Source organism: Antennarius striatus, chromosome 10 (genome assembly GCF_040054535.1).
Source record: "Antennarius striatus isolate MH-2024 chromosome 10, ASM4005453v1, whole genome shotgun sequence".
In the NCBI taxonomy this organism is placed as follows: domain Eukaryota; kingdom Metazoa; phylum Chordata; class Actinopteri; order Lophiiformes; family Antennariidae; genus Antennarius; species Antennarius striatus.
Window position 1 is genome coordinate 12626726 of NC_090785.1, and position 25936 is coordinate 12652661.

Genomic DNA, 25936 nt, shown 5'->3' on the forward strand with positions numbered 1-25936 from the left:
GACATGACGACTTGAAATATTACTGTTTCTGCAGAAGACAATCATTGTTTCCAGATGTTTGTGATGTTTACATGGTTTTACTTCTCTGTTTTAATGACTATAACATCACTAAAGGATTTCGCTAAGCCTAACCGAGCAGCTTGTTCTTTGGTGACATGTTCAACCATAAGGCATTCTGCCAGTTCCAAGAAGTGTCAGTGATTGATTCAGTGGTTTGTGTGTTATGAATGTGTAGGTCACTTTGCATACATTGTTAACTTTTTGAAGAAATGGTTCAGTTTGACTATTGCAACTGCTGTACATCAGGACACAAGGGTAATTGGTGTGCACCATTGAACTTCCCCAACAGCCGGCAGCCCTGTGTGTTTCTGACAGATAGTTATGTAAGAGGGGCGAGTGAAAGGTTGCCTTGTCTCCTGAAACGCCAGAAATCCTCCCAGACATACCAAGCAGTGGCGAGGATAGGTGGCCCTCTCGCCTGCTGATTGTAAAGACTGCCTCATGCAATATTAAAAACGGTCCCCTTCTCCTTTACAGGGAGATGGATGTAATTGAAAGCCTAAATACTGTATTACACCGCTCATAAATCTCATCAGAAAAATAGAAATCCCAGTTAAAAATAAGCAGCTCTAATCTAAAGCTGCTAAATAAATGGGCAAGTCTTTGATGTTTGAATAAATATAATGGTCTTCAGGGAGCTGTACGTTTAAAATTAGATTACTAATGCTCATTTAAATAATTAATGGTGATATGATTATGGGAAGCATAGTTCATTGTGTATTCCACATGCCATAGCCGTTACAGCTGTCAAGCGTAGAAATAATGAGCAGCCAGCTGAAGCGCATTGTGTGGGATGGCTAGCATGGTGTGTTGTTACCAGTCCAGATGCTAACAGCAGTGTTAATAGTCCGCTGTCTGAGCCACTCATCAACATGACAGCCCATAAAGCTGTCACCAGGGGACAAAATGTCCATGTCCTGAGCTATGTCACCAAGACATAGCTCAGGGCTCAGGTCCGAAAGAAAATTCATTTGTATGTGGTAAACTGGGACTTCCTGAGAGCAGACAGCCTTGAACTCAGGTACACACTCAGTTCAGCATTCTGATATCACCATCTCCTGCTGCTCCTCATAGCAAAATACAGAACTATTAACAGCTAAACAACAGCTACATGTGGACAGACCATCAAGTTTTATTGGAATAAAATAAAAAATAATAGTATACTAGTATAGAATAGTTTATTAGTATATAATAGTATGTTTTCTTCTGAGATTCTCCAGGCACATATTAAATGTGGTCACTTCAAACTCATACTTAACTATACCTTTGTTCACTTTTACAGGTTGGCTGGGGCTGAGGGAATCTTTAATTTTTAAATAGATCAGGTTGCTTTCCAAATATTAATGTGAAACCAGCTCAAACCACTCTGTCCTCGACAGCCCTGGAGGAGAGAGGGTGACAGTTTCTTTTTCCTTCTACTAATTTTAGTTGATCCTGAACCCTGTTTGTCTGTTTCTGTAGTTTTATGTATTTTTTTTTTTAGCTAATCAATCAAAATTAATGTATTATCACCATGATTACAAGATTACAGGGTGCCCAGAGAGGAACTGTGGTATTGTATGAGGAAGTTTGGAGTGGCAGAGAAGTATTACAACAGTGCAGGGCATGTATGAGGGTATGTATGAAGACTGTAAGACAGTGGTGAGGTGTGCTGTAGGTGTGAGAGGAGTTCAAGGTGGAGGAGGGACTGCATCAGGGATCAGCTCTGAACCCCTTCTTGTTTGCTATGGCGATGGACAGGCTGACAGACGAGGTTAGAAAGGAATATCCATGGAAGAGATCAAGAAGGTGGAGGAATTTAATTACTTAGGGTCAACAGTCCAGAGCAATAGAGAGTGTGTAAAAGAGGTGAAGAAGCGTGTACAGGCAGGATGGAACGGGTGGAGGAAAGTGTCAGGTGTGATGTGTGACAAAAGAGTTTCAGCTAAAATGAAAGGAAAGGTGTACAAAACTGTAGTGAGACCAGCGATGTTGTTTGGTCTAGAGACAGTGTCACTGAGGAAAAGACAGGAGGCAGAGCTGGAGGTAGCAGAGATGAAGATGCTGAGGTTCTCTTTGGGAGTGACCAGGATGGATAGGATCAGGAATGAGTACATCAGAGCACATGTTAGAGGTTTTGGAGATAAAGTCAGAGAGGCCAGACTGAGATGGTTTGGACATGTCCAGAGGAGAGATGGTGAATATATTGGTAGAAGGATGCTGAGTTTTGAACTTCCAGGCAGGAGGCCTAGAGGAAGACAAAAAGAGGAGGTTTGTGGATGTAGTAAAAGAGGACATGGAGGTAGTTGGTGTGAGAGAAGAGGATGCAGAAGACAGGGTTAGATGGAGGCAACTGATTCGCTGTGGCGACCCCTGAAGGGAAAAGCCGAAAGGTGAAGAAGAAGGTTATATTAGCAGCAGCTATGTAAAGTTAGATTGCTGCTTGCTCTGTAACTACAAGGGTTAAGCAGATTCCATTGTCGCTGACAGAAGTTTAAATTCATTTTTGTTTCTTTCGATGGATAGCTATGATTTACTTTTTGCTATTCTCCCTTCACATGAATAGCTATTTCATGAACCAACTCCCAATTAATTTGTGTCTACATGAAGTAGATATTTGTAAAAACTTTTATTATTTTTGTATAGTTATTGACTAAGACAAAAATCATTCATGTACTTCTTATACTGAAGCTGCTGCCATCTTTCATTTATGCTGTCTCTATCTGCAAACCCTTTTCTACCACTACCTTCTACGGCGGTATTTTGAGTCTGCTTCTGAAAACACTTCATCTAGGGCCGTCTAGGGAATTAGATGACCACTACTCCTCATTCCCCTAAAGAAATGGGACACACTACCCTACACAGGAATGCACTAAAGGAGGCAAGTGCTAGGGCTAAGGAAGAATTGTAATTGGGCCTTTGTTTCACTCCTGCAAACTATCAAAGTGTCCAAAGTATTGTGTAACTGTGGCATATACTGTATGACAATCTATGATATAGAAATGAGTATAATGTAGTGGTATTATTTCACTGGATGACGTGTAGCCGGTTTAAAGAGATCATGTACCAAGTAGATAATAAATGCTGAAACTGTATGCCAATAAAGGAGTGATAATGATGCACATTCTTTAAATTCTCTAAATGTAGTCATGCAGCATCCTAACTAGACCGAATGGTATGCAGCAGATTATAGGACACTGATTGCAAACAGAAGAGAGTTGAGGTCTGTTAAGGCATGTGCATTAAACAATTTCTTGAGCATCTCTGAACAGAGGTCTTTGAAACATAAGTTCAAATCCACACATACTTGAGGATCCACCTTGAGGAGGCCAGACCAACCATTGTAAGGTCAAAGCGAGTCGTTATACAGTGAAGTCCCTGAATGTCGAGCAGAATGACATGCCACACCTGACTACCAAACAGTCAACTTAACCCAAAGGCCGCTGTTCAGCAGTAAGATGATGCTTTACCTGAATAATCATATCTATTATTCCTCTCTTTTGTGCCTTATAGTGTCTCCATACTTTCCTCACCCACCGCCCACTCCTCTTCCTCACCTCCTATTTAGTGGGCAAGCATACATTCTTGACATTTTGCAAAGGTTGAACAACAAAGGACCTTTGTCTCCTAATAAGGTTGCACTCTATTCCTCACCTGAATGATAAAATGGAGGGAGAGTGTGCTCTGTGTGACAGGAAGCAGAGTGTATATTGGAATGCTGAAAGGAGTGTAACAAGAGAATTAATTTTAAGCAGGGGACAGTAATAAAGTTTCAAGAGTGGGGACATAAATGGCTAGCATGTACACGTCTGTTTGTGTGCATGTAGATAAGGACTGTGGCAGGAAAGAAGGAATAATTTGAATTGTTATGATCCTTCCCCTGCATGTAAGTTAAGAATGATAACAGTTTGGTTAAGCCTTTATATTAAGCTGTGGGGAAACAGAGCAACACATCCTGATGCTGCACCTACAGTCTCACACAGAGACTCAGATACATCTGCAAGAGAGCGATATTCTCTACCATGCAATAGCTTGAAACGGAACTCACAAGACCTCTCACTCTCATCCATCACACCCCGCAGCTCTACCTCTCACCTCCCTCAGCACCTCCCTCAATCTCTCTTGCACCTTATTCCTCCACAGTGTTCTTTGTAGAAAAAAAAAACTTCCTCCAAAACAGCTGAAGTGAAAGAAAAATAATCTTTCTAGCAAAGTGCAAGAAAGGACAGAGCTAAGAGGAAATGGAGAGGTTCAAACTGACAGAGCTCACCACCTGGTCAAGCCCTGACCAGCCTTTTAGTTTACTGCATGTTTCCCAGTCTGCCAATGTCACTTTGTTATGTCTACCTTATTCCTTCCACTTACCCTACAGCTCTGGCCTTATATTATGCAACACCCCCTCCCTTCATTGTCTCATTTGGAGTTTTCCAAGCACTGCAATTTTGCGAAGACACAGACTTAAAAGTGAGAACATTTTTTGTGTGTTTTGTCTCAACATTACATAAGCAAAAGGTAGAAATATTTGTATGTACAGTATCTTAAAAAGCAGATGTTTTGTCGTAAGGCTTGTTGAAGACAAATTTAATGAGGGGAGCAACTAACAAGGAGAAGGGATGTTTTGTGTGTGTGTGTGTGTGTGTGTGTGTGTGTGTGTGTGTGTGTGTGTGTGTGTGTGTGTGTGTGTGTGTGTGTGTGTGTGTGTGTGTGTGTGTGTGTGTGTGTGTGTGTGTGTGTGTGTGTGCTTGTGTGCGTGTGTGTGTGTGCAAACATTCTCCGTATTACTCTCCATCTTTGGAAACTGATGTAGACAGATACTCAACCACACATGCTGGAGCAGATATGAGATCATATTCAGGCTTCCATTCCGCTTGCGACTCAGGAGCCAATATTAGCTAAGCGGTCGTTGTATTACCCATGAGCCCGTTGCCTTGGAAACATTGCATAAGAGGGAGTGGGAAAGTGGAATGCCCCTTGCTGATTGGGAGACAAAGTGACAGATCTCTCTTTTTCTCCCCTTATCTTCCCCTGCATTTTCTTTCGTATCCCTATGCACAACACTTTCTCTACTGTTTGTGTCAAAAATGCTGAAGTTCCAACTCATTCCCAAGTCAAAGTCAACTTATTGTCAAATGTAACATATATGCATGACATACAGCACAGATGAAACTGAGAGAGAGAGAGAGAGAGAGAGAGAGAGAGAGAGAGAGAGAGAGAGAGAGAGAGAGAGAGAGGGAGAGAGAGAGAGAGAGAGAGAGAGAGAGAGAGAGAGGTTGTCAGGTGCTGGGGGGTGGGGGGCAGGTGAGGGTAGAGTTCAAGGCTGGTTCAGGCGCCGTACCACACGGTGATGGTCAGGATGCTCGCGATGGTGCATCTGTAGAAGGTGAGCATGATGGGGGTGAGACTCTTGCGCTCCTTAGTTTGCAGAGGAAGTAGAGGCACTGTTGGGGTTTTTTGGCCAGTGATGTGGTGTTGCGGCTCCAGGACAGGTCCTCGGAGATGTGCACACCCAGGAACTTGGTGCTGCTGACTCTATCCATTGCAGCACCATTGATGGTTAGTGGAGCATGCTGGGTGCATGCTCTCCTGAAGTCCACAACAATCTTCTTCGTCTTCTCCACATTCAGATGGAGATTGTTGTCCTTGCACCACATAGCCAGGCGGCTCACCTCATTTCTGTAGGATGTCTCATCGTTGTTGTTAATGAGACCCACCACAGTCGTGTTGTCTGCAAACTTTATGAAGAGGTTGGAGCTCAAAGTTGGTGTGCAGTCGTGGGTCAGCAGAGGAAAGAGGAGGGGGCTCAGTATGCATCCTTGGGGGGGCCCCCATGTTCAGCGTGATGGTGCTGGAGGTGTTGCTGCTAACTCAAACTGCCTATGGTCTCCCTGTCAGAAAGTCCAGCAGCCAGTTGCATATGGAGGTGTTGAGTCCAAGCTGGTCCAGTTTATGGATGAGCTGCTGGGGATGATTTCGTTGAATGCTGAGCTGAAGTTGATGAACAGCATTCTGGCGTATGAGTCTTTGGTCTCCGGTTGGGTGAGGGTTGAGTGTAGGGCAGTGGAGATGGCCGGTAAGCTAACTGAAAAGAGTCCAGGGTTGACGGAAGGGCACACTTGGTGTACTGCATGACTAGCCGCTCAAAGCACTTCATGAAGATGGGAGTGAGTGCAACCTTGCGGTAGTCGTTGAAGCACAATGGGGACGACTTCTTTGGGACTGGGATGATGGTGGTGGTTTTGAGGCAGGTTGGGATGACAGCCTGGCTCAGGGAGATGTTGAGGACGTCTGTGAAGACATCTGCGAACTTTTAAGCAGTCTCTCAGGATAGAGACTGTCTCTAATGCCACATGTTGAATCAACTCACCACCAAAGACAAATAAATACTAAAAAAAAATTAGTTATTTGACCCTGCAACCACGTTCATGCAGAATTAAAACCTCTGCTAAAGAGGTGATTTATTGCCCAATTGGAAGTATTTGTCTATGCAGCACTCATACACAAAACTTATACACACACTGGTGTGTTCATCTGTTGAACGCCTTGTTCAGAGTAACGGAGGACAGCGGTAGATGCCACACATTCAATATTTCATGACTTCCACAGCTTCCATAAAAGCAGAGTCTGTCCCCCAACTGGGAGAATGAAGGGGGTCGTGTAACGAGGGACGACAGTGATTGATGGAAGGTTCACCTTGACAATGGAGACAAGAGAATTTATTTCCTGTATCCTCATTGAGGAAACAAGATGTTTCAACTTCTGTAGTTAAAATAAAGTAGCACACTTTCCAATAGAAATGCCACTATTCGAAATTATCGGGTAATTTGAGTATTTTTTCTTCTAGTATGTAGTAGACAAGAAAAAGGTGGGAAGCCCCTTTGTGAGGGAACCAACTTCATCCATGTGTTGGGCAAACACCATCTGCTGCTTTAACTAGACGGGAGTAGAACTGTTTGGTTGAAGAGGAGAATAATTGTGTTGGGAAAATCACAAAGTATCATCGTTTACAAAGTACATGCATCCTTGATTCCTGTCAACTGGTTTCTTTGAAAGTCAATGGAACACAGACATCATCAAAATAGTTCATTGTTAAATCTATATTTGCAAGAAACTAAAGAATTTTCCAAATCTAATAAATAACTAAAATGCTTAAAATGACTTTTGATGAAATATAACACTTATCCTCACCTGGATTTGTGCTGTTGGAATAGAAAGAAACAGAGAGGGAGACACCAGCTGAGCAGATCTAGAAAATGCAAACACTTGCAGATTTAGTGGGTAAATACACAACAATATGACTTAGAAATTTCAGCACACAGTTAATTGTGCTTGATAAAATTTAAAATGTTTCTTTGTCATAAGAAAAAGTGATTGTTTCCACTGTAAAAGGCTGGTTGATCTGGTGCTGTTCTGACCCCTAGGCTGGTCATGGTTCGTCACAGATTACATGTTCTTGTGTGTGTTCTTTCTCCAGGAGCTGATCTCGGCGGTCTGATGGACTTGGAGTCTCTTTACCGGGGCGTGGAGCAAAGCATAAACCATACACGAGCTGGCCGGATGCGCCGGCAGAGCCTGGACAGGGCGTACAATATTGAGGTGCTGCTGGGCGTCGACGACTCGGTGGTCCAGTTTCACGGGAAGGAGCATGTCCAAAAGTACCTGCTCACACTCATGAACATAGTAAGTGTTGGGGGCTTATAGTTTGATGCACACACTGAGGTATTAAGGCAGCAGGTCAGGCGGTGGTTCAGGCAGTCAGTCACTGGTTTGACCACATGTTATTTTATACTGAGTGGATTAAGATTAATTAATGGGTGGAAATGTGTCAATCTGTCACTGTAAGGCAAGATACTGGTTAATAGTGTACAAGTTGAATAATTATCTCTATGAAAATTCTTCTGTTGATCATTTACAGCAATTACTTATTTTTATATCCAAAGTTTTCTGAAATTGTATCACAATACAAATGTCTGACTTACAAACCTCCCTCCTCCTCTTTGGCACTACAAAAGTATATTATATTACAGTGCCTCACCCTACGTCGTTGTTAAGGTTATAAAACAAATACAGGAATTAGTATTATTTTGCAGTGGCAAAAAACTAATTTATTTTAAATTTACCAATAAGTATGTATTCAATTTGGTGGTTTACATCACAACCGTAGATAACTGTGGATAGTCGACATTAACAACTGAGTCTGGCTATTGTTGGATGCATTTAAATGATCTCAAATGGCAATTAGATATTGAAATTTAATACATAATGACTCAAAAACAATTCAGCTTACGAACAACGTCCGGAACCAATTGTGTTTGTAGGTTGAGGACTATCTGCATACATAAATTTCACATTTTATAACTAATTACTTACTCTTTGATCTGGACATTCTCTCTCATCTAGAGATTCCACTACAACAAAACAGGAAATGCGTGAAAAATAGGCCAAGATCTAAAAAATCCAAGAAATTCTTGCAACCTCACTTGAAGGATTTCTCCTCATAGAAGGAAAAAGAGTGACGATAAAGGTATTAAGTTGTTAAAAGTTGCTAATAGAACCAATCAGTCCTTTCACACACTCCATTTGTCAACACAAATCTATTGTCATTACAGAATGTTCATATATCATGAAAACCCGGACATGGCAAACATGAGATCTGTGGAAGTCAACTCAAATTATCATCATGAAAAAATAAATCTAAGCGTTGTTATGTGAAGTTTGGCCTTTTAGCAATTACTTGCTGCCTCTGCTAAAAGAGGCTGTTTTCATTTGTTATAGCAGCAGGACTGTGCAAAAAAACTGATTCCCAGGAAACTTGGTCAAAGGGTGAACGTTCGAACAGGAAAAAGCTCATTAAATTTTGGTTCAGACCCAAATAAAGGAAAGACCCTGAAATTTTCCTCCCATTTCTTTCCTTTTAAAATCTACTGGACTAAACTATTGATTTCCACGCAGCTTTATGAAGGGTGGGGCATGGGTCACGCAAGCCTAACACATAAGTGTAGCAGGATTGTGGGAGTGGGATTTGCTCTCCTCTCATCTCATGTTCTCCTCACATCCTGTCTTCTTTCCAGCTCTCTGTGCTCTTCTGCTCTGGTACTATACTGTCCTCTTCAGAGTTGAAATGATCGTTTCCATATTGTGCACACATTACAGTCAAATTACACAATATTACAATGGACAGTCACATACCCTGTGTAACATTCTACTCGCAGTGGTCTACAACATGATGTTTGCCAGATCAAACAAGCAGTTGGAATTTGTTAAATTCAATCTCTTACTAAAGATGCATTTGCTAATTATGACTATTAGTGGTTGTGCATGGTATCATGACAATTGTTAAAATATGAACAAGTGTGTCCTGTTAGTTAAACAAGTCTTTTTCTTTCTTTTTTTAAATTCACCTTCTTCAATATGAAACAATCTTAATTGTCTCTTCCTCAGCTGGTTATCTGAATCCAGGTCAGGGATTACGCTGGAGCCTATCCCAGCTGACTACAGGCAAGAGACGGAGTATACCCTAGACAAGTTAACAGTTTATCCGAAGGCTACTCAGACAGACAGACACCCACTGACACTCACACTCACACCTATAGACAATTTGGTGTGACCAAAGCCCCTGAGTTGCATGTTTGTGGAGGTGTAAGGAAGCTGGGGAACCTGGAAAGAACCCACACAGACACAGAGAGAACATATATACTCTGCTCCGAAAGGCACCAGGTGGAATCAAAGAACCTTCTTGCTATGAGGCAACAGTGCTATCTACTGCTGTCTATCACCAGATGAAAAATCTTCATGCCCATCCATCACACCAAATACACAACACAGCGATCATCTGGCTTTTAAAATGTAATTAAAAAACTAATAAAACTGTTCAGTTTCAGTTGAAGTGGAGGTAAATCACAGAGAGGTTAAAGATGAGAACCCCACCACCACCACACACACGCACACACACACACACACACACACACACACACACACACACACACACACACACACACACACACACACACACACACACACACACACACACACACACACACACATCCAGGGTATGAGGATTCAATTCCTTTTTACATGTTCTCATCCAGCAATCAGCCACAGGTAATCCTTTCGTCTATATCCGAATATGATGAGATTCCATTTATTTGAGTGTGTGTGTGTGTGTGTGTGTGTGTGTGTGTGTGTGTGTGTGTGTGTGTGTGTGTGTGTGTGTGTGTGTGTGTGTGTGTGTGTGTGTGTGTGTGTGTGTAAAATTACTTTGAAGTGGTTCCAACATATAATTTCATCAGTCTTTGTGTCAAATCATCAGTCATGATCGTGTGAGAAGAGAAAAAAGAGGGAGCGAAGCAGCAGGCAGTACACTCCAGGCTACAGCAACACTTAGTGAAGTGCTCAAGCTCCCAGTTGTTTTTGCTTGTGTGTGTGTGTGTGTGTGTGTGTGTGTGTGTGTGTGTGTGTGTGTGTGTGTGTGTGTGTGTGTGTGTGTGTGTGTGTGTGTGTGTGTGTGTGTGTGTGTGTGTGTGTGTGTGTTGTCACACTGAAAACACTGTAGACTTTAATCTTTGCAAATTAACCCTCTGGTATGGGAGCTGAATTAAGTGCTGTGCGTGTGTGCGTACCTGTGTGTGTGTGTGTGTGTGTGTGTGTGTGCGTGCGTGCGTGCGTGCGTGCGTGTGTGTGTGTGTGCGAGCTCCTCTTTGCTCTTGCCTGTATTGAGACCCATTACCAGAGGAACCAGCCCCTGACTGTTAAGCAGGTGCAGGCGTACAGCAACAAAACCTACCACACCTCTTTGTCTCAGCTCAGCACTCTAGAAAGAACATGTGCTGCTGTGCTCTCTGCCTCCCCTTTTAGATAGATGACAGTACAGACGAAGGAGATTCGCAGCACCCCTCTAATCTGTAGGGAAGTGATGGAGAGACAGAGGGAGAAGAAGTATTTTAAACAGGGCATTCAGAATAAATTACTGACAGCCAGATAAACAGAAATAAATAAATAAGGGCTGCCTCCCACGCGTGGCATCTTGGTGACTTTCTTCTTGAAAGTTTGCTTTGCTCACATCAGGATGGGTGTGCTCTCTCTCTCTCTTTCTGTCTCTCCCTCTCTCTCTCTCCCTCTCCCTCCTTCTCTTCCTCTCTGAGAGTATGTGTCTATGTTATTTCTTTCACTTCCTGCCTTTCCCTCACTCCCCCAGACTCTCAGCAGCAGCGGGCTGCTTTATGCTGAGCTCTTTAACATCGCTCCTTCTTCCTGACTGGTGTAGTAATAGAACATATCCTCAGCAATGTTTGGAAAAAAACTTTGAAAGTATAATATCAGTAATAACAAGCTTATGAGAAGGCACACAGGATGAATTCAGTTGGAACTTGATTTGCTAAATCGTATTTCCATAGTTACCATTTAAACAAAGTCATACATGCTGTGCATATATAAATTAATTTGTCAGTAATTGTTCAGAAAATGACTAAATTGTCATTCTCTACTCTTACCTGTGATGGTATTTACATGAAATATGTTTTTATATGTTTTTTGGGGGGATTTTTTTGCTCCGATAGGAACACTCCAAACCAGCTCTGTGTTTCTATCTGTCTGTTTGAACGACTACCAACCAAAGTGAATTAAGGGTCAAATTGTGTGTGTTGGAGGATGGGGGTGGTATTGCTGTCTGCAGGACATCAAAGCTCTCCCTCAGAATGCCACTAAATCCCGTCTTGAAAAGTCTGCCTCCCACTCCTTTCCCATGTGTTTACCTCCCATCCCTGGAGTATAAACATACAAGTATAGATCGAACCTCCAGGTTTAATTATTCTGTAAGTGTCAAAATATATCAATGGATGCATGCAAATATATGCAGATCCACTCAATTATCATGCACGTTGTAAAACAGCAAGGACTTATCAACTACGGAAGACCTGAGGGGTAAAAGTAAAATCCTATGTATCGTTCCTGAAAATATCAGAACGAAGGAATAGAATAGACATGTGCCCCAAACCAGATAGAACCTTTTAATTATGAAACATTTTGCATTCAACAGTAATAGAAAAATCTAGTTCCATTGGAAAGCAAAGACATGTTGGTCTCTTTTTGATATTTCATATACTGATATATCAGTAACAGAAGTGTGGTGCTAAAGACTCCACGAGAATTTGAACAGCAATACTTGATTTATTTGTGTACAGTAAAATGTACACAATAACTGCTATTTCAGATTTGTTTCTTAGACACAGCTGAGATGATAAATACAAACCTGAATTATACAGGAGAGAAGTGAAGAGTTCATTTATAAAAATGGATATAAACAGCTACTATAATTGCTTAAAATGCAAACCAACAGCTTCTGAATCGATAATACCAGGAAAAATAAATCAAATAGACATATATGTTAATGCTAATAAATACTTCAGCTGTTTAACTGTAAATGTAAGTGAAAATTCAAGTTGTGTGGCATGAGTAATTTAATCAAATTAGAAAAACGGATTTTAGAAAAACTGTGGAGCAAGTGTATTTGATCAGTTCAAAGCGAGGAAGAGAAAGTGAGTAACACCAGAAAGAACAAGGTAGTCATTTTACCCTGACCTACACATTTTTGTGGTTCTGGCTTCCGGAAAATGTTGGGTTTTGTTTTGTGATTATATCTTATCAGGTTTCAGAGATGTGTGCTGAAAAATGTACACAGTGCGCCGTCGTTCCTCGTGATTAATGTGTTCCAGGAACCACACGGAATTAACAAATTCTGCGATAGAGTGACGAACTATTTATTTAATTATTTACGGTAATTTAAACATTTATGAACCCTCCCCATACTGCTATTAAACCACCTTCTATCTGCGTTACCTTTTCCCACACTCTTGTCAACTGTTTAAAGCATTTTTGGGTCTCATAGAAGTCCGAGACTGACAGAACATGAGCCGGATGTCATCAACTAATAGAATGCGTGTACGGTATCAAGCGACTGCCTTCCAAAAATCCACGATGAGTAAAAAAGTTTAAATTTGACCTTGACCTAGTTTTCTCAAGGTCAAGGTCATCATCTCATTTGTATCCCCTTTGCCGCCCGAGTAATGTGCTTTTTCTTTCTTCTTTCTATCTGCAACGGTTATGCAGATATTTGGTGGGCAGACGAACACACAAACATTGACAAATACAATACATCACCGCTTCGCAGGATGTAAAAAGTGGTCAGACAGGCCGTGTTAACATTGATGGTGCAAAAATGTTGTGGTAAATCCTGTAAAATATGCCGTGTGCCAAATGCCAAGTGGAGGCTATTCTGAGGTAATCTTCCTGCGGCAATCATCATGCTGACAGATTTGGTGGCCAGCGGTGATCTGTCTGCCTACCTGTCAGTCTCACGTATTAATGGAGACCTTTAGAAAGGTGCTGCAGTGTGTTAATCACCCTCTCCATGGATATGAATATTCATTGTCTACGAGAGAGGTATATGTGTGTGTTTAATTTTAATGATCCACATGATTCTACTAAGGTGTGTCTTGTCTGCATTGTCTGTAAATTCAGTGTGTGACAAGTATCATTTTTTGAGAGCTGTCAGGAGGTGGTGCAGATTGTACAGACTCGTCTTTACCAAAGCTCCCGCAGGCAGAGAAAAGTCATGTTAAAAAGTGAAAGATTGAGGGGAAAGAGAGGTAGCCCAGGTAATAATAGGCACCTTGTTAGCTGCAGGTGTCACAGATATGTAAGGAGCACTGTCAGACTGGGAGCTCAAATGCTGGGTCTCACTTTTTAAATCTTCCATGTCTGCTGACAGGAAAATATGGAGAAGCTGTCCAAAAGTCTTATCTAATGTCTGTAGCAGTCCAGCCAGATTGTATTTGATGACTCAGTTTTGTCTCATCAGCAGCTGTGAGTATTTTTATGCATATTTTGACATTGTTTTTAGACAAATTTAACTTGCCTATTAAATGTAGCTCACTCTCCATGATGAGTTGAAGCTCATTATATTAAATATCATACGGTCGGCTTGACTTTACTTTAATCCTTTATGAACGTCTGACTGCTACATGTCCCCTGTTATAATAAACACAAAGAAATAAACTGGAGATTTGGGTCTTTTTGTCGAGGTACGTAGATAAAACATGATGAAGTGCCTTCCTAATGAAGAGTTGTGTTGCGGTTGCCTAATGGGTACTCTTAAAAAGAGGAAAATGTCACTGAATTTCCTCTAGGCTTCACAGAGTTTGTTCAGTTGTTTAGTACATCAGTCACGACTGAAATCATATTATCAAATCCCACAACCAAAGCAAAGCAGAGGAATGTGGAACAATCTGTGAATTGTATTCATTGATTTTATGCAAAAAAAAATTACCAATTGAAGACTGATCAGTGATCAGTCTCAGAATACTCAAAACACGTCGCTGTTAAATTCAGTCCACATTCACCATTTTATAAATAATATTAATGATAATTTTAAACTTGGTGGATTTCAGCTCAATGCTCAACTTTTAGGTTTTAGTTTTAGCCACATTACTGTACAGCATCATACTGTCAATCATTTTCAGCAAGTGTTGTTGGAAATACTGCTACACTTGTCTGTTTATGAAATGTTTTATAAATATGTTTGAGACTTTAATCTTCAGCTAAAGAACCTAAAGAATGTCTCATACAGAAAGGATAAATTTGGGTCAAAAAGGTGAAACACTTCCATTTTCCTAATTACCAATGCTTCAGTTCCCTGGAGCAAGGCACGTGTTCAGTGGACAGTAGATCAGTGGACAACTTTCAAGGTGACATTCAATGTACAAATACAGTACAAATGTTGAATGTATTTATGGCTTTCTCAAACAAACAAATAATAATAACAGTATTGTGTTCAAAGAATCTCTTGTAAAAAGATATAAAATATTTTTTGTTCCTGGCAGTAACATAACATAGTTTTATGTGTGTTCTATAATAAAAAGCTGATTTGTGTGGAAATCAAATTACAATTTCAGCTGGCTTATTTTAAGTCCTCATCATTCATCTGAAAGTGAATCATTTAATTCTATCTATAATTTACTCACTTAAAGAATTATAATTACAATATATGTAATTGAATCAAGTGTCTTTAGTGTCATCTTTTGCTCCTCCTTGTCCTCCTCTCCTCATGTCATCCTTACACCGTTAACTTAAGCGACTGGCCACGGCTACATTATTTATCTGACTGATGATTTCGTGCTTTGCTGACCTCTCATCCTGCATTAGTTTCTGCATATACCCATGCAGTTATTAACAAGAAACTCTGTGTGTGTGTGTGTGTGTGTGTGTGTGTGTGTGTGTGTGTGTGTGTGTGTGTGTGTGTGTGTGTGTGTGTGTGTGTGTGTGTGTGTGTGTGTGTGTGTGTGTGTGTGTGTGTGTGTGTGTGTGTGTGTGTGTGTCATGTCCCTCTCTATGCAGCATTTACTGAACTCAATCAAGGACAGGACATGCTTGAGAGGAATCAACTAAATAGAAAGAATTTATGACACAAAATGGTTCAATGTTAAGTTGACAAACAAAACAAAAGGATTGTTTTGGCAAAGGAAAGAACTTGCATGAGAACATCCTGCCAGATTAAATAAGACAAAACAGATGGGCTCCAGTGTAATAGTGTAGTGGCAGCAACCAGGATGAGGCAGGACTTAAGCAACCTGGAGACAATGATCTCTCTCTCTCACTCGCACACACGCATACACACACACGCACGCACGCACGCACGCACGCACACACAAAGGATACCGCACACATACAGCAGAAGAACAGCAGATGCTGTGGGACTATCACATAATTTGAATAAAAACCCATAAAGCTAAAGCCGGAATGGAAATTACAATGTCGTTTTTCGTGTGTGTGTGTGTGTGTGTGTGTGTGTGTGTGTGTGTGTGTGTGGGTGTGTGTGTGTGTGTGTGTGTGTGTGTGTGTGTGTGTGTGTGTGTGTGTGTGTGTGTGTGTGTTTGTGTCATTAATATGGAAGTTGATGTGTCAGGGTCACCTGGAAGTCAACCACCCCTAATTGGCCTAACAGTTGTCAAGGAAACAGGCTGGAGTCTGAACTGACCCACCCAATAGTCATCTCAACAAATAAACACAACTACACACACACACACACACGCACACACACACACGCACACACACACACGCGCACACACACACACACACACACACACACAGAGTCACTGTATCCTACCAAGATAATGAGGGAGTCTTGAGGAAACTGTCGCCCAGCGTTACCGAATGGGAGACAGAGACAGAAATACCAGCAGGTATCCAGAAAGACAGACAAGAAGAAAATTGAAGACACACACAGAGACATATTGATTCTCAAATTCACAGTTTCAAACAAGGTTAACCAGAGAATTCAACAGAAACCTTTGGTGGTTGCTAAGTACCTCTACACCTTTTTTCACAAAAAACATTCCAAAACATTGACAGAAGGTAGCAGGAGGTAATATTTCCCTCTCATGTCCACCACCATGAAGTTGTTCCGTGTCACTCCACCATCCCTCAAAAAGTAAAACAACATCACCAAAGAAAACTGCATCTGCTTTTATATTGTTCCTGACAATCTTAAATATTGTGTATAAAACTGTTTGACAGTTTGTAATATTTGTGTTTTGAAGCAAAATGTTCAGGCACGTTGAACTTCATGATAATATCATTTGGAATGAAAACATTTCACATGGCCGTGCCTTTCATTTTACTAATGTGCATTAATCAGTTAAATTGACTTTTAGTTTTGATACCTAAAGTATAACGTGCTGGTTATGATTTTATACTTGTACTTAAATAACATTGTGAATGCAAGAATGATATAGCTAATTAATTATCTTGCATGACTCATTTCATACTTTTGGTTTTGTTTAAATTTTGTCAGAGATGAGGTTGACAAAAGGAGGATTTGATGAAAAATGCAATCTAATAAAAAAAAAATTGTCACTGCATCAACTTTGAGATATATTTTTCCACCATACTTCATGAAGGTAAAGTCTCAATATTTACTGGAACGGTCTTTTAAATGTGCAGTGTCTCATTGTGCATTATGACTACATTTTGACATTTCCTCTGCCTTACTTCATGCCATGCTCTGTTCTTTTTACAGGTCGCTTTAACAGACTGAATTGCATGTCCCATTATTTCTAATGTTCCAGTTGGAAAAAAAAGAAATGGAAATGAAAAGAAAAAAAAATGTCTTAAACTGACACTGTTTATGTCACTACTGTGATATTTGGCTACATAAGCTATTCAGTTTCAATCATGGAAACTGAACATTTCAGTCGGAGCTAAGTATAGTGAGCTATACTGGCTTAGATACCAGGTACATGTTCCTATAGTAACAAAAAGGCTGGTGCTGAAGATCAGACACAACTTAATTTTGGTGTTTCTGAGATAATGCATAGTCGTTAAGCCTTTACTTGTCAGCCGTGTTTAGATGGTGATGTCACCGAAAACGAACTTCCAAGTGGTTTGTGGTTGACAAATCATGATTCTGACTTCAGGGGTCATTGTATAACATTTTTCCTAAACGAATAGTGGAATTTCTGACTTTACATCACATATGAAAAAGAGCATTAAATACCTGATCTACTATATTTCAGAGATTTCCTTTTGCCATGTTATACTTGTTTCATGATAATCTATCATTTCCTCTCCTTTTAAATCCCTTTCTCATCTCTTACTTTGCCTGTGTGCTCTGTCCTCCTCTCCACTCAACTTCTGGTCTGCTTGCCTCTTTCTCCTCAACGCTACCTCTGTCGTGCTGTGTTGTTTTGTTTTGCTTCCACAGAAAATGTGCATGCGTATGTACAATACTCGAGTATGTGTGTTTGTGTGTTTGTGTGTGTGTGTGTGTGTGTGTGTGTGTGTGTGTGTGTGTGTGTGTGTGTGTGTGTGTGTGTGGTGTGTGTGTGTGTGTGTGTGTGTGTGTGTGTGGGTGTGGGTGTGGGTGTGGGTGTGTGTGTTTCTCCACAGCACGTCCATCAGCCATCTCATTACAGCTGTCTGTTTTTACATCCCTTTGCCTCATTAGGCACCGCGTACAGCCACTGAGGACAGCAGGCCTCAACTCCTGCGCCAATTTGCCCTACCCGCTTTCTCTCTTCTCTCTCTGTCTCTGTCTCTGTCTCTGTCTCTGTCTCTGTCTCTCTCTCTCTCTCTCTCTCTCTCTCTCTCTCTCTCTCTCTCTCTCTCTCTCTCTCTCTCTCTCTCTGTCTCTCTCTCTCTCTCTCTCTCTCTCTCTCTCTCTCTCTCTCTCTCTCTCAGTATAATGCTTGCTGCATCTCCCTGGTCACACATTACCTTGAATCCTTGCATTAGTCTCTTCTTCCCTTTCTTCCTCTATCACTTCTCTGTCAGTGCTCATGGGAAATACTGTTCTTTCAACTTGACTTCCCCTCTTGTCTTATTTTGCTTCATAGTTAATTTTTAAACAATAAAAATCAATTAATTCATTGGCATTTAAGCTATATATTAGGAGTTTATAAGTCAGTTGATAAACTGCCGACTCATCCAGGGTGTACATGGCCTTCATCAGCGGTTGGCTGGGATGGGCTTCAGCCTGAAACTATGACCCGGATTCAGATGAGCATCTGAAGACGAATCAATTAGTGATTGTTTTATCTTCAAAATGAACGAGCGAATGAATGAAGGAACAAACAAAGAAATAATTAAATCATTGATTTAAAGTAAGTCATTTGAAAGACCAGTTTTTACTCTGTTTCTAATGTTCTCCTCACTCTACCTTTTCTACATGACACCATGCAGGACCACAGTTCACTGTTTTAATTCCTCTCTCTTGTACAAATTAGACAAAAAAGACCAAAATATTAGTCTGGGTTTTTTTGTGTTCGCACAGAATTTAGGCTAACATCTCCTGGATATAACTTCATTTTTACAATTTAGTCATGGGAGGGGTGTAAATGTTTTCTCTCCAGCCTAACAGAAAATGTTGTTCCTTTAGGTTATTAGAATCTACAACTACAGCTTAGATGGATGATTATAAAAAAAACAATTGAATCAAGCCTCATTAAAAGCATCATTATTGACTAAACTTTGTGTTACCTCTTGTCTGTATGATTCTAGGTGAATGAAATCTACCATGACCAGTCTTTGGGAGCAAAGATCAATGTGGTGCTGGTGCGGATTATCATGCTTGGATACGGCAAGGTAAAACCTGACAAGAGAAAGATTCTCCTGAAAAGTAGACTGACACAATTGTTTTAAGTACCTGCAGCAAACAGCCAACACACACACACACATATGGCCATAAACAAACACTTGGACATATGCACACAAACAACACACATCAGCAAGCACCGACGCCCGGAGCCTCTTATTCCGCCGGACTGAGCAAAAGAGGAACTAAAAGCATGCAAAATCCCAGGAGAGTGTTTCCAAGTCGCACGCCTTCACAGTTCAGCACCTAAGCACACTGAAACTCTCCCCATTATGCAATCAGACATCTTCCCTGCAGGCTGCAGCACAGAATCATGGGAAGTCCGAGCAAAGATAAACAATCAATGATAGCCCTCAATCATTCATAAACAGAGAGACCGGACGATCGGGGTTGGGTCCTTTCATTTTGGTCTGTAACTCTAGCTGCCTGTGCTGAAGTGAAGAAAGGGTGGAAGGGAGGGGACAGAGATAAAGCAAAACAGGGTAGGGACTACCCAACATTTTTTTTTATTGTTGGATAGGTGCTCTGTGGACTACCTACGCTGCTGCAGCCTTATCTCTGCCCCTCCTTTCAACATTCCTACAGTCCCAGCGGAGTCCTGGAAACACACACTCACACACACACACTCGTGCATTGGTCATTTTGAACCTACCCCTTTGCAGCTTCGGCCAAAGCTCCGGCTGTCCATCATCCCCAATTATCGTGGCAGCCGAGCTGCATCCAGGCAGCCTGTAGATTGGCTCTGTGACCCTGAACACCGACGCATCCACACACCCACACTTCACACACACTTCAATAGAACGTGTACATTTGAGACTGTGTTACAAATTCATCTTTAAAGATTATCTGGACACACACACACAAACACAGACACACACACACAAGGTATACAATAAAGTACTCAAACCTCCACAGTGCAGTAAAGTGAAATGCAGGAAGTGAGGTGACAAGAATGCATTTACTGCAGAAGGAGGAGAGTGTGGGAGGGCTGATGAAGAGGAGAGGTTAAGGTGAATGGCAGGAATGACTGCCATCTAAATGTTTGAGTATAATTAATACAAAATGAATGAGTCATAAATAATATCTTGTAATTGGACACGTGTTTTATTATTAGTGCCTAGATTAAAAAAAATCAGCAACTGTGTTTTCACTTACTTGTTTATTATTGAAACTACCAGGATGAGAGGATCCTAAGCATTAGTGAATCCCTTGGAGGGTGTGTGTGTGTGTGTGTGTGTGTGTGTGTGTGTGTGTGTATCAACAATGTTGTGTGTATCATTGTGCCACTGCCCCCTACAGTTTTGACTAAAATGTTGTTTTACCAAGACTGAAGCAAGATGTGAGTCTACATTCTTCTTTCTTCCTCCCTGTCTTTCCCTGGCTGCTTTTCTCTTTCTCTGCAGTCAATGAGTCTGATTGAACTGGGAAACCCGTCTCAGAGTCTGGAGAATGTGTGTCGCTGGGCTTTTCTGCAACAGAAACAGGACACTGGGGACGCCGAGTATCACGATCACGCCATCTTCCTCACAAGACAGGAATTTGGCCCCACAGGCATGCAGGGTAATTAAAGACATGCACATATTCTGAACCCTTTCTGTTTGTATAGTGCATGCTTCCAAACAGCATACCAACCATTTTGAGGGGAAAAAATGCCTAAGTAGACGCAGAGAAGTCCCTTCTTCATTCCTTTGCCTCATACAGCTGCACAGTGCACTGTGGGTTTGGTGGTTGTCTGTGCAGCAGAGTGCAAGCTAACAGGCAGGCCCAAGGGAGAGGCCTGAAGGCAGTGGCCTAGCAATCCAAAAGCCCTTCAGCTGCCCTTGGGCTCAGCCTTCAGCAGCAAGAAATCAATAGAGAGAGCAGGACCAGGCACAGTCCCGCAATCAAAAGCAGCCCGGGAAAGCCCGGTTTAGAAATTATTGTGTTTTTGTGTATATGTTTATGAAATAGAGTCCTGTCTTTGCCTTTGTGGAGGTATTATTCATAATGTAAAATCTTTCTATCAAGGAGTTTTAAATTTTAAGTCTTACTGATCTCTAGACCAGCAGAAAGTCACATACTTGAAGCAGATGTGTATCCATTTAAACATGAATGTCCTTGCATTTAAGCATTTTAGAGGTTTCTCTATGATCTAGAACTGTTAGTGCAGCCCATCATTAGTAAGGTCTGATGATTGAATTTGTCTTTCTGGTGACCTAGGTTACGCCCCAGTGACTGGTATGTGCCATCCAGTAAGGAGCTGCACTTTAAACCATGAGGATGGTTTCTCCTCTGCCTTCGTGGTGGCGCATGAGACCGGACATGTGTAAGTGTCTCTGTCATCAGAATATTTTTGAGCCTGCAGCTATGGAACATCATCAGTCATGAGACTGTGTTGATAATTACATCCTCAGTAGCGGTGAAGTATTGTAATTGTCAATGTTGGTTTGTTCCCTCTGTCCATCCGTCCGTCCGCCAAATATCTTCACGGCCGATGCAGATAGAAAGATGAAAAAAACAGCACATTACTCAGGCAGCAAAGGTGATGAATATAAGATGACCATGACTTTGAGAAAACTACGTCAAGGTCAAATTTCAACTTTTGTACTTATCGCAGTCACGAAACGCAGTCACGTGATACCATTCTTGCATTCTATTGGCTGACGGCATACGGAAGTGCGCCACCGTAAATAATAAGATAAGTAGTTTGTCACTCTATCGCAGAATTTGTTAATTCCGTGTGGTTCCTGGAACACATTAACCGCGAGGAATGACAGCACACTGTATACATTTTTAGGTACACATCTTTGAAACCTGATGAGCTATAATCACAAAACAAAAAGCCAAATTTTTAGGAGGCACAAAAATGTGTAGGTCAGGCTATCTTGAATTCGGGGGGTGTCGCGGGATGTTGCAATCTCTGACTGCCTTGTTACAGTTTGGTTCTAGTGGTCAACTCTGACAATAACTGATGAGAAGTTTGCTGCTGCTGCTTCTCTCCTTTTCTACTTCTCTTCTGACTTATTCCTGGTCATTGGAATGAGTCATTATTCTGTCTCTTCTTCTCTCTGTACAGTCTGGGGATGGAGCATGATGGTCAGGGGAACCGCTGCGGTGATGAGGTGCCAATGGGCAGCATCATGGCGCCGCTGGTGCAAGCTGCCTTTCACCGCTTCCACTGGTCCATATGTAGCATGCAAGAGCTTGGACGCTACCTTCAGTGAGGGACACACACACACACACATACACACTCACACACACGCACACACACACACACACACACACACACACACACACACATACACATATATATACACACACACATATATATGTGTGTGTGTATATATATGTGTATGTGTGTGTGTATGTATATGTATATATATATACATATATATACAGAATGTATGTGTATGTGTATATATATATATATATATATATATATATATATATATATATATATATATATACACAGACACACACACACACACACACACACACACACACACACAGCATATACAGTATATGGTTTTAAACGTCACAAATGAGTTTATTAATCTTTAACCCTAGGAAAGTATCTGTTATTTCAATTTTAGATTGAGATTTACAGACTCTATAAATATATATTTGACCATATAATAATAATCATGTCAGTTAAAAATTTAAATATTTGATACTAGCTGTCTGTCGGCATTAATGTGACTAAATGGCAGAAACACTAAAAAAAAAATCATAGAATTTAATTTTCAGCATTTCTCTTTAACCTTTTGTCTTCTCACTCAGCTCCTATGACTGTCTCCGTGACGACCCCTTTGACCATAACTGGCCATCGCTGCCTCAGCTTCCTGGTTTGCACTACTCAATGAATGAACAATGTCGATTTGATTTTGGTGCAGGCTACACGACATGCACTGCGGTAAGAGTCTCCCGTAGTTTTTTGGTCAATTTACCAGCATAACTAGAGATTAAAGGTGGTACCTGCACTCACTAGATGAAGGTGACTTAAACAGTAATGCCAGCAGTTGAGCTTATGCAGCTCTTTAGAGATGAGGTAAACTTACTTTGAATTTTGTTCAATTAAAAAAAATAATTAATTAAAAGTATTATGACTGTCACTGTAGAAAATTTACACAGAACATCTTGAGCTCTGAAGGATTTTGTTTGACATCTAGCTGATAAACACTTTAATAAAATTATCACACGTACTTCACATGCCCACTCTTTCATCTCCTGTCCACTGGTGGGATTGGCATGTTGTATAAGAGCAGGTAATTGTTTTCTTAGATATTTCTCTTACTTTAATTTTTCTTCATTAATCTTTAATTAAAGTTATTAATTATAAATATAAGACATGCCTCAGCACCCCAGTGCACCAAAAACAAGCTTCAAACAGCTCCAATCATCTCACCTTCCTCCAGTCGCGTCCACCCACCACTCTTTGACTGTGTCACCTCTGTGGCACACTGTAGGAAAGCTGTTGCTTTATTGACAAAGGGCTTGTTCAGGGGCTTTGCACGCTTTGCCAGATTATCCTCTATTCTCTTGTCAAACCCGTTCCCTTCAGCTACAAAAGGCGGGCCAGTCAGGAACACAGGTAAGGTAACCCCACCTCCCAGAAGACATGTGGCCCATCATGTTTCTTTTAATTTTTCTATTTGTCCTCTGAAAATGTAGTTGTTTTAATGTTGACTCTTTTTTTTTTTTTTTTTTTTTACTGTACTTTGTTTCACTGTTCCACCCATCATCATATTTTGGACATAGTCTGCAGGATTCTAAAATGCTCATTTTGAGAGAAAGTGTAAAAATCCCTGGACACACTTTGACTCTACTGGTTCGGTGACTACAGTGCAATTCAACAGCTGAACCATATCATAGCCTGACTCCTTCCCTGCGATCTGTGTAAAATCACAGCAGTGTTGGCAGGAAGAGCCTCATTATATTGGCAAACTCAGGACTATAAACGAATGGAAAAGTCTGGAGAGATGTCTTTCCCATCCAAGGAGAAGTAGCTGAGCCAGAACAGGGGCTGTTTTTCCATGTTTCACTTCAACTTTTAGGATCCTCCAGTCTGATGTCATTGATGATTACCTACCACAGTCTAGCCATTGATTGTGACTCATCCTCTGACCTGCAAAGGTCTGCTGGGGTCATGGTGTCTAGTGAATAGGAGGGAGGAGGGCACAGCCCCTCAGACACTGGACTGCAGGTCAGTTTGGTGGTATCCTCATCAATGGCTCTAGCATATTAGAGAATTTGGACCTTGATCTGTGTCTAGGGACATTTCAAAGGTCAGTACCTCAACGTTTGGCCTTTAATCTTTCACCTACTGCCCTCTGACCTCCCTTGTGCCCCAATTAAAAAAAAGACTCTTTCATTCTGGGAGTCTCCTTGCTCTCTCATCCTTTGGTTTGCATGAATGGCTGTGTGTTTCTTAATGGAGTGTAGAGCACAGTGCTGTGATACAGCACTGGGTCAGTTTTGGTGTAATACTGTGTGGTTGTTGTGGTGATTTTTCTCTATTTTCATTTTGTATTTTTAGTGTTTAGCTTCACTCCAGCAGTGTCATGATTGACTAGCGGGGCTGAGCTGGGACAAAAAAAAAAAAAAGTCATGACCTTTTGGGCGGACGCAGCCCACCTCTATGGGATGGACGCCAGGCACCAGTACTCCAGCCTTGCGGTCCACTTACTTGCATTTATTTGCTCTTGAGTGGTCATCACAGTTGGCTTTGGAATACACAATGGCCATATCTCTGTCAACACCCAGACATAATGAGATATAGACGAGAGGGAGTGAGAGTGAAAGAGAGAGAGATGATTCAAAATTATTGGTTAACGTTTTTCCTGACAAAGAGCATATGTTCTTAAAATTTACCAGTGACATTCTTACAGTTTAAAGGTGCATGCTCCATGAGCAGTAGCACAAAACAATTTGAAAAGGCTGCTGCTTTAGGGGCAAGTCATTGATTAAAAATTTTTTTAATTAATTAAATCGCATAGGATATACTATCAACTTATTTTGGTCTCTGGGAAAATGCCATATTACCAGTCCAGCCCCGCTGACTTTATTATTGAAGGTCTGTCTGTTACCCAGTATGTGCATAGTATAGAAAGAGCCTCTCTCTGTTCCCTGCAGTATCGCACATTTGACCCATGTAAGCAGCTGTGGTGTAGCCATCCAGAAAATCCCTTCTTCTGCAAGACCAAGAAAGGACCACCCATTGACGGCACCATGTGTGGGAATGGGAAGGTATAGGATTACAAACACAAAAAATATTATTCTGTGCAAAATAGAGTAAAAAATAGACTATAATTATTTGTTTGAGTGTGGCCATTCGCAATGTAAAGTGGTCCTGACCCCATTCACTTATAGTCTACAGTCAGGTACTTCATGATAGGTTGAATCATACCTTATCACTGCTGTGAAATACATTGGAAGGGTGCTTCTTTCATGACACTATCACCTGCTATCAATGAACTTGTTGAATGTTCCAAACTGCTGTTTATAGAGACTTTCACAGTCCTGTATTGGCCATCTTCAAACTTTATAATAGGCAGGTGTTACAAAAAAATAATGTAGTTGATGGAAAAACTTCCAAAATATTTTACTTGTGCTATTTCTAATTGTGTATATGGTGTGAATCAAGAGTGTCAAACTCATTTTCACCAAAGGCCATATCAGCATAATGGCTGTCCTCAAAGGGCCGGATGTAACTAATAAATGTAACTAAATGTAACTCAATGTAATGTAAAATAAATGTAACTACTCCTTAATGTTATA

The 25936-nt window shown here is 41.0% G+C and overlaps 1 protein-coding gene across 1 annotated transcript in view; it reads left to right on the plus strand.

Moving 5' to 3' along the window:
* LOC137602389 (A disintegrin and metalloproteinase with thrombospondin motifs 2-like) overlaps positions 1-25936 on the plus strand; it is a 124534-nt gene that overhangs the window by 83052 nt on the left and 15546 nt on the right. Inside the window, exons 4-10 of the mRNA XM_068325070.1 lie at positions 7511-7716; positions 19087-19170; positions 20584-20740; positions 21380-21485; positions 22236-22379; positions 22940-23072; positions 25292-25405. Of these exons, the coding sequence (XP_068181171.1) occupies positions 7511-7716; positions 19087-19170; positions 20584-20740; positions 21380-21485; positions 22236-22379; positions 22940-23072; positions 25292-25405 (944 nt within the window). The remainder of the gene's footprint in view (positions 1-7510; positions 7717-19086; positions 19171-20583; positions 20741-21379; positions 21486-22235; positions 22380-22939; positions 23073-25291; positions 25406-25936) is intronic.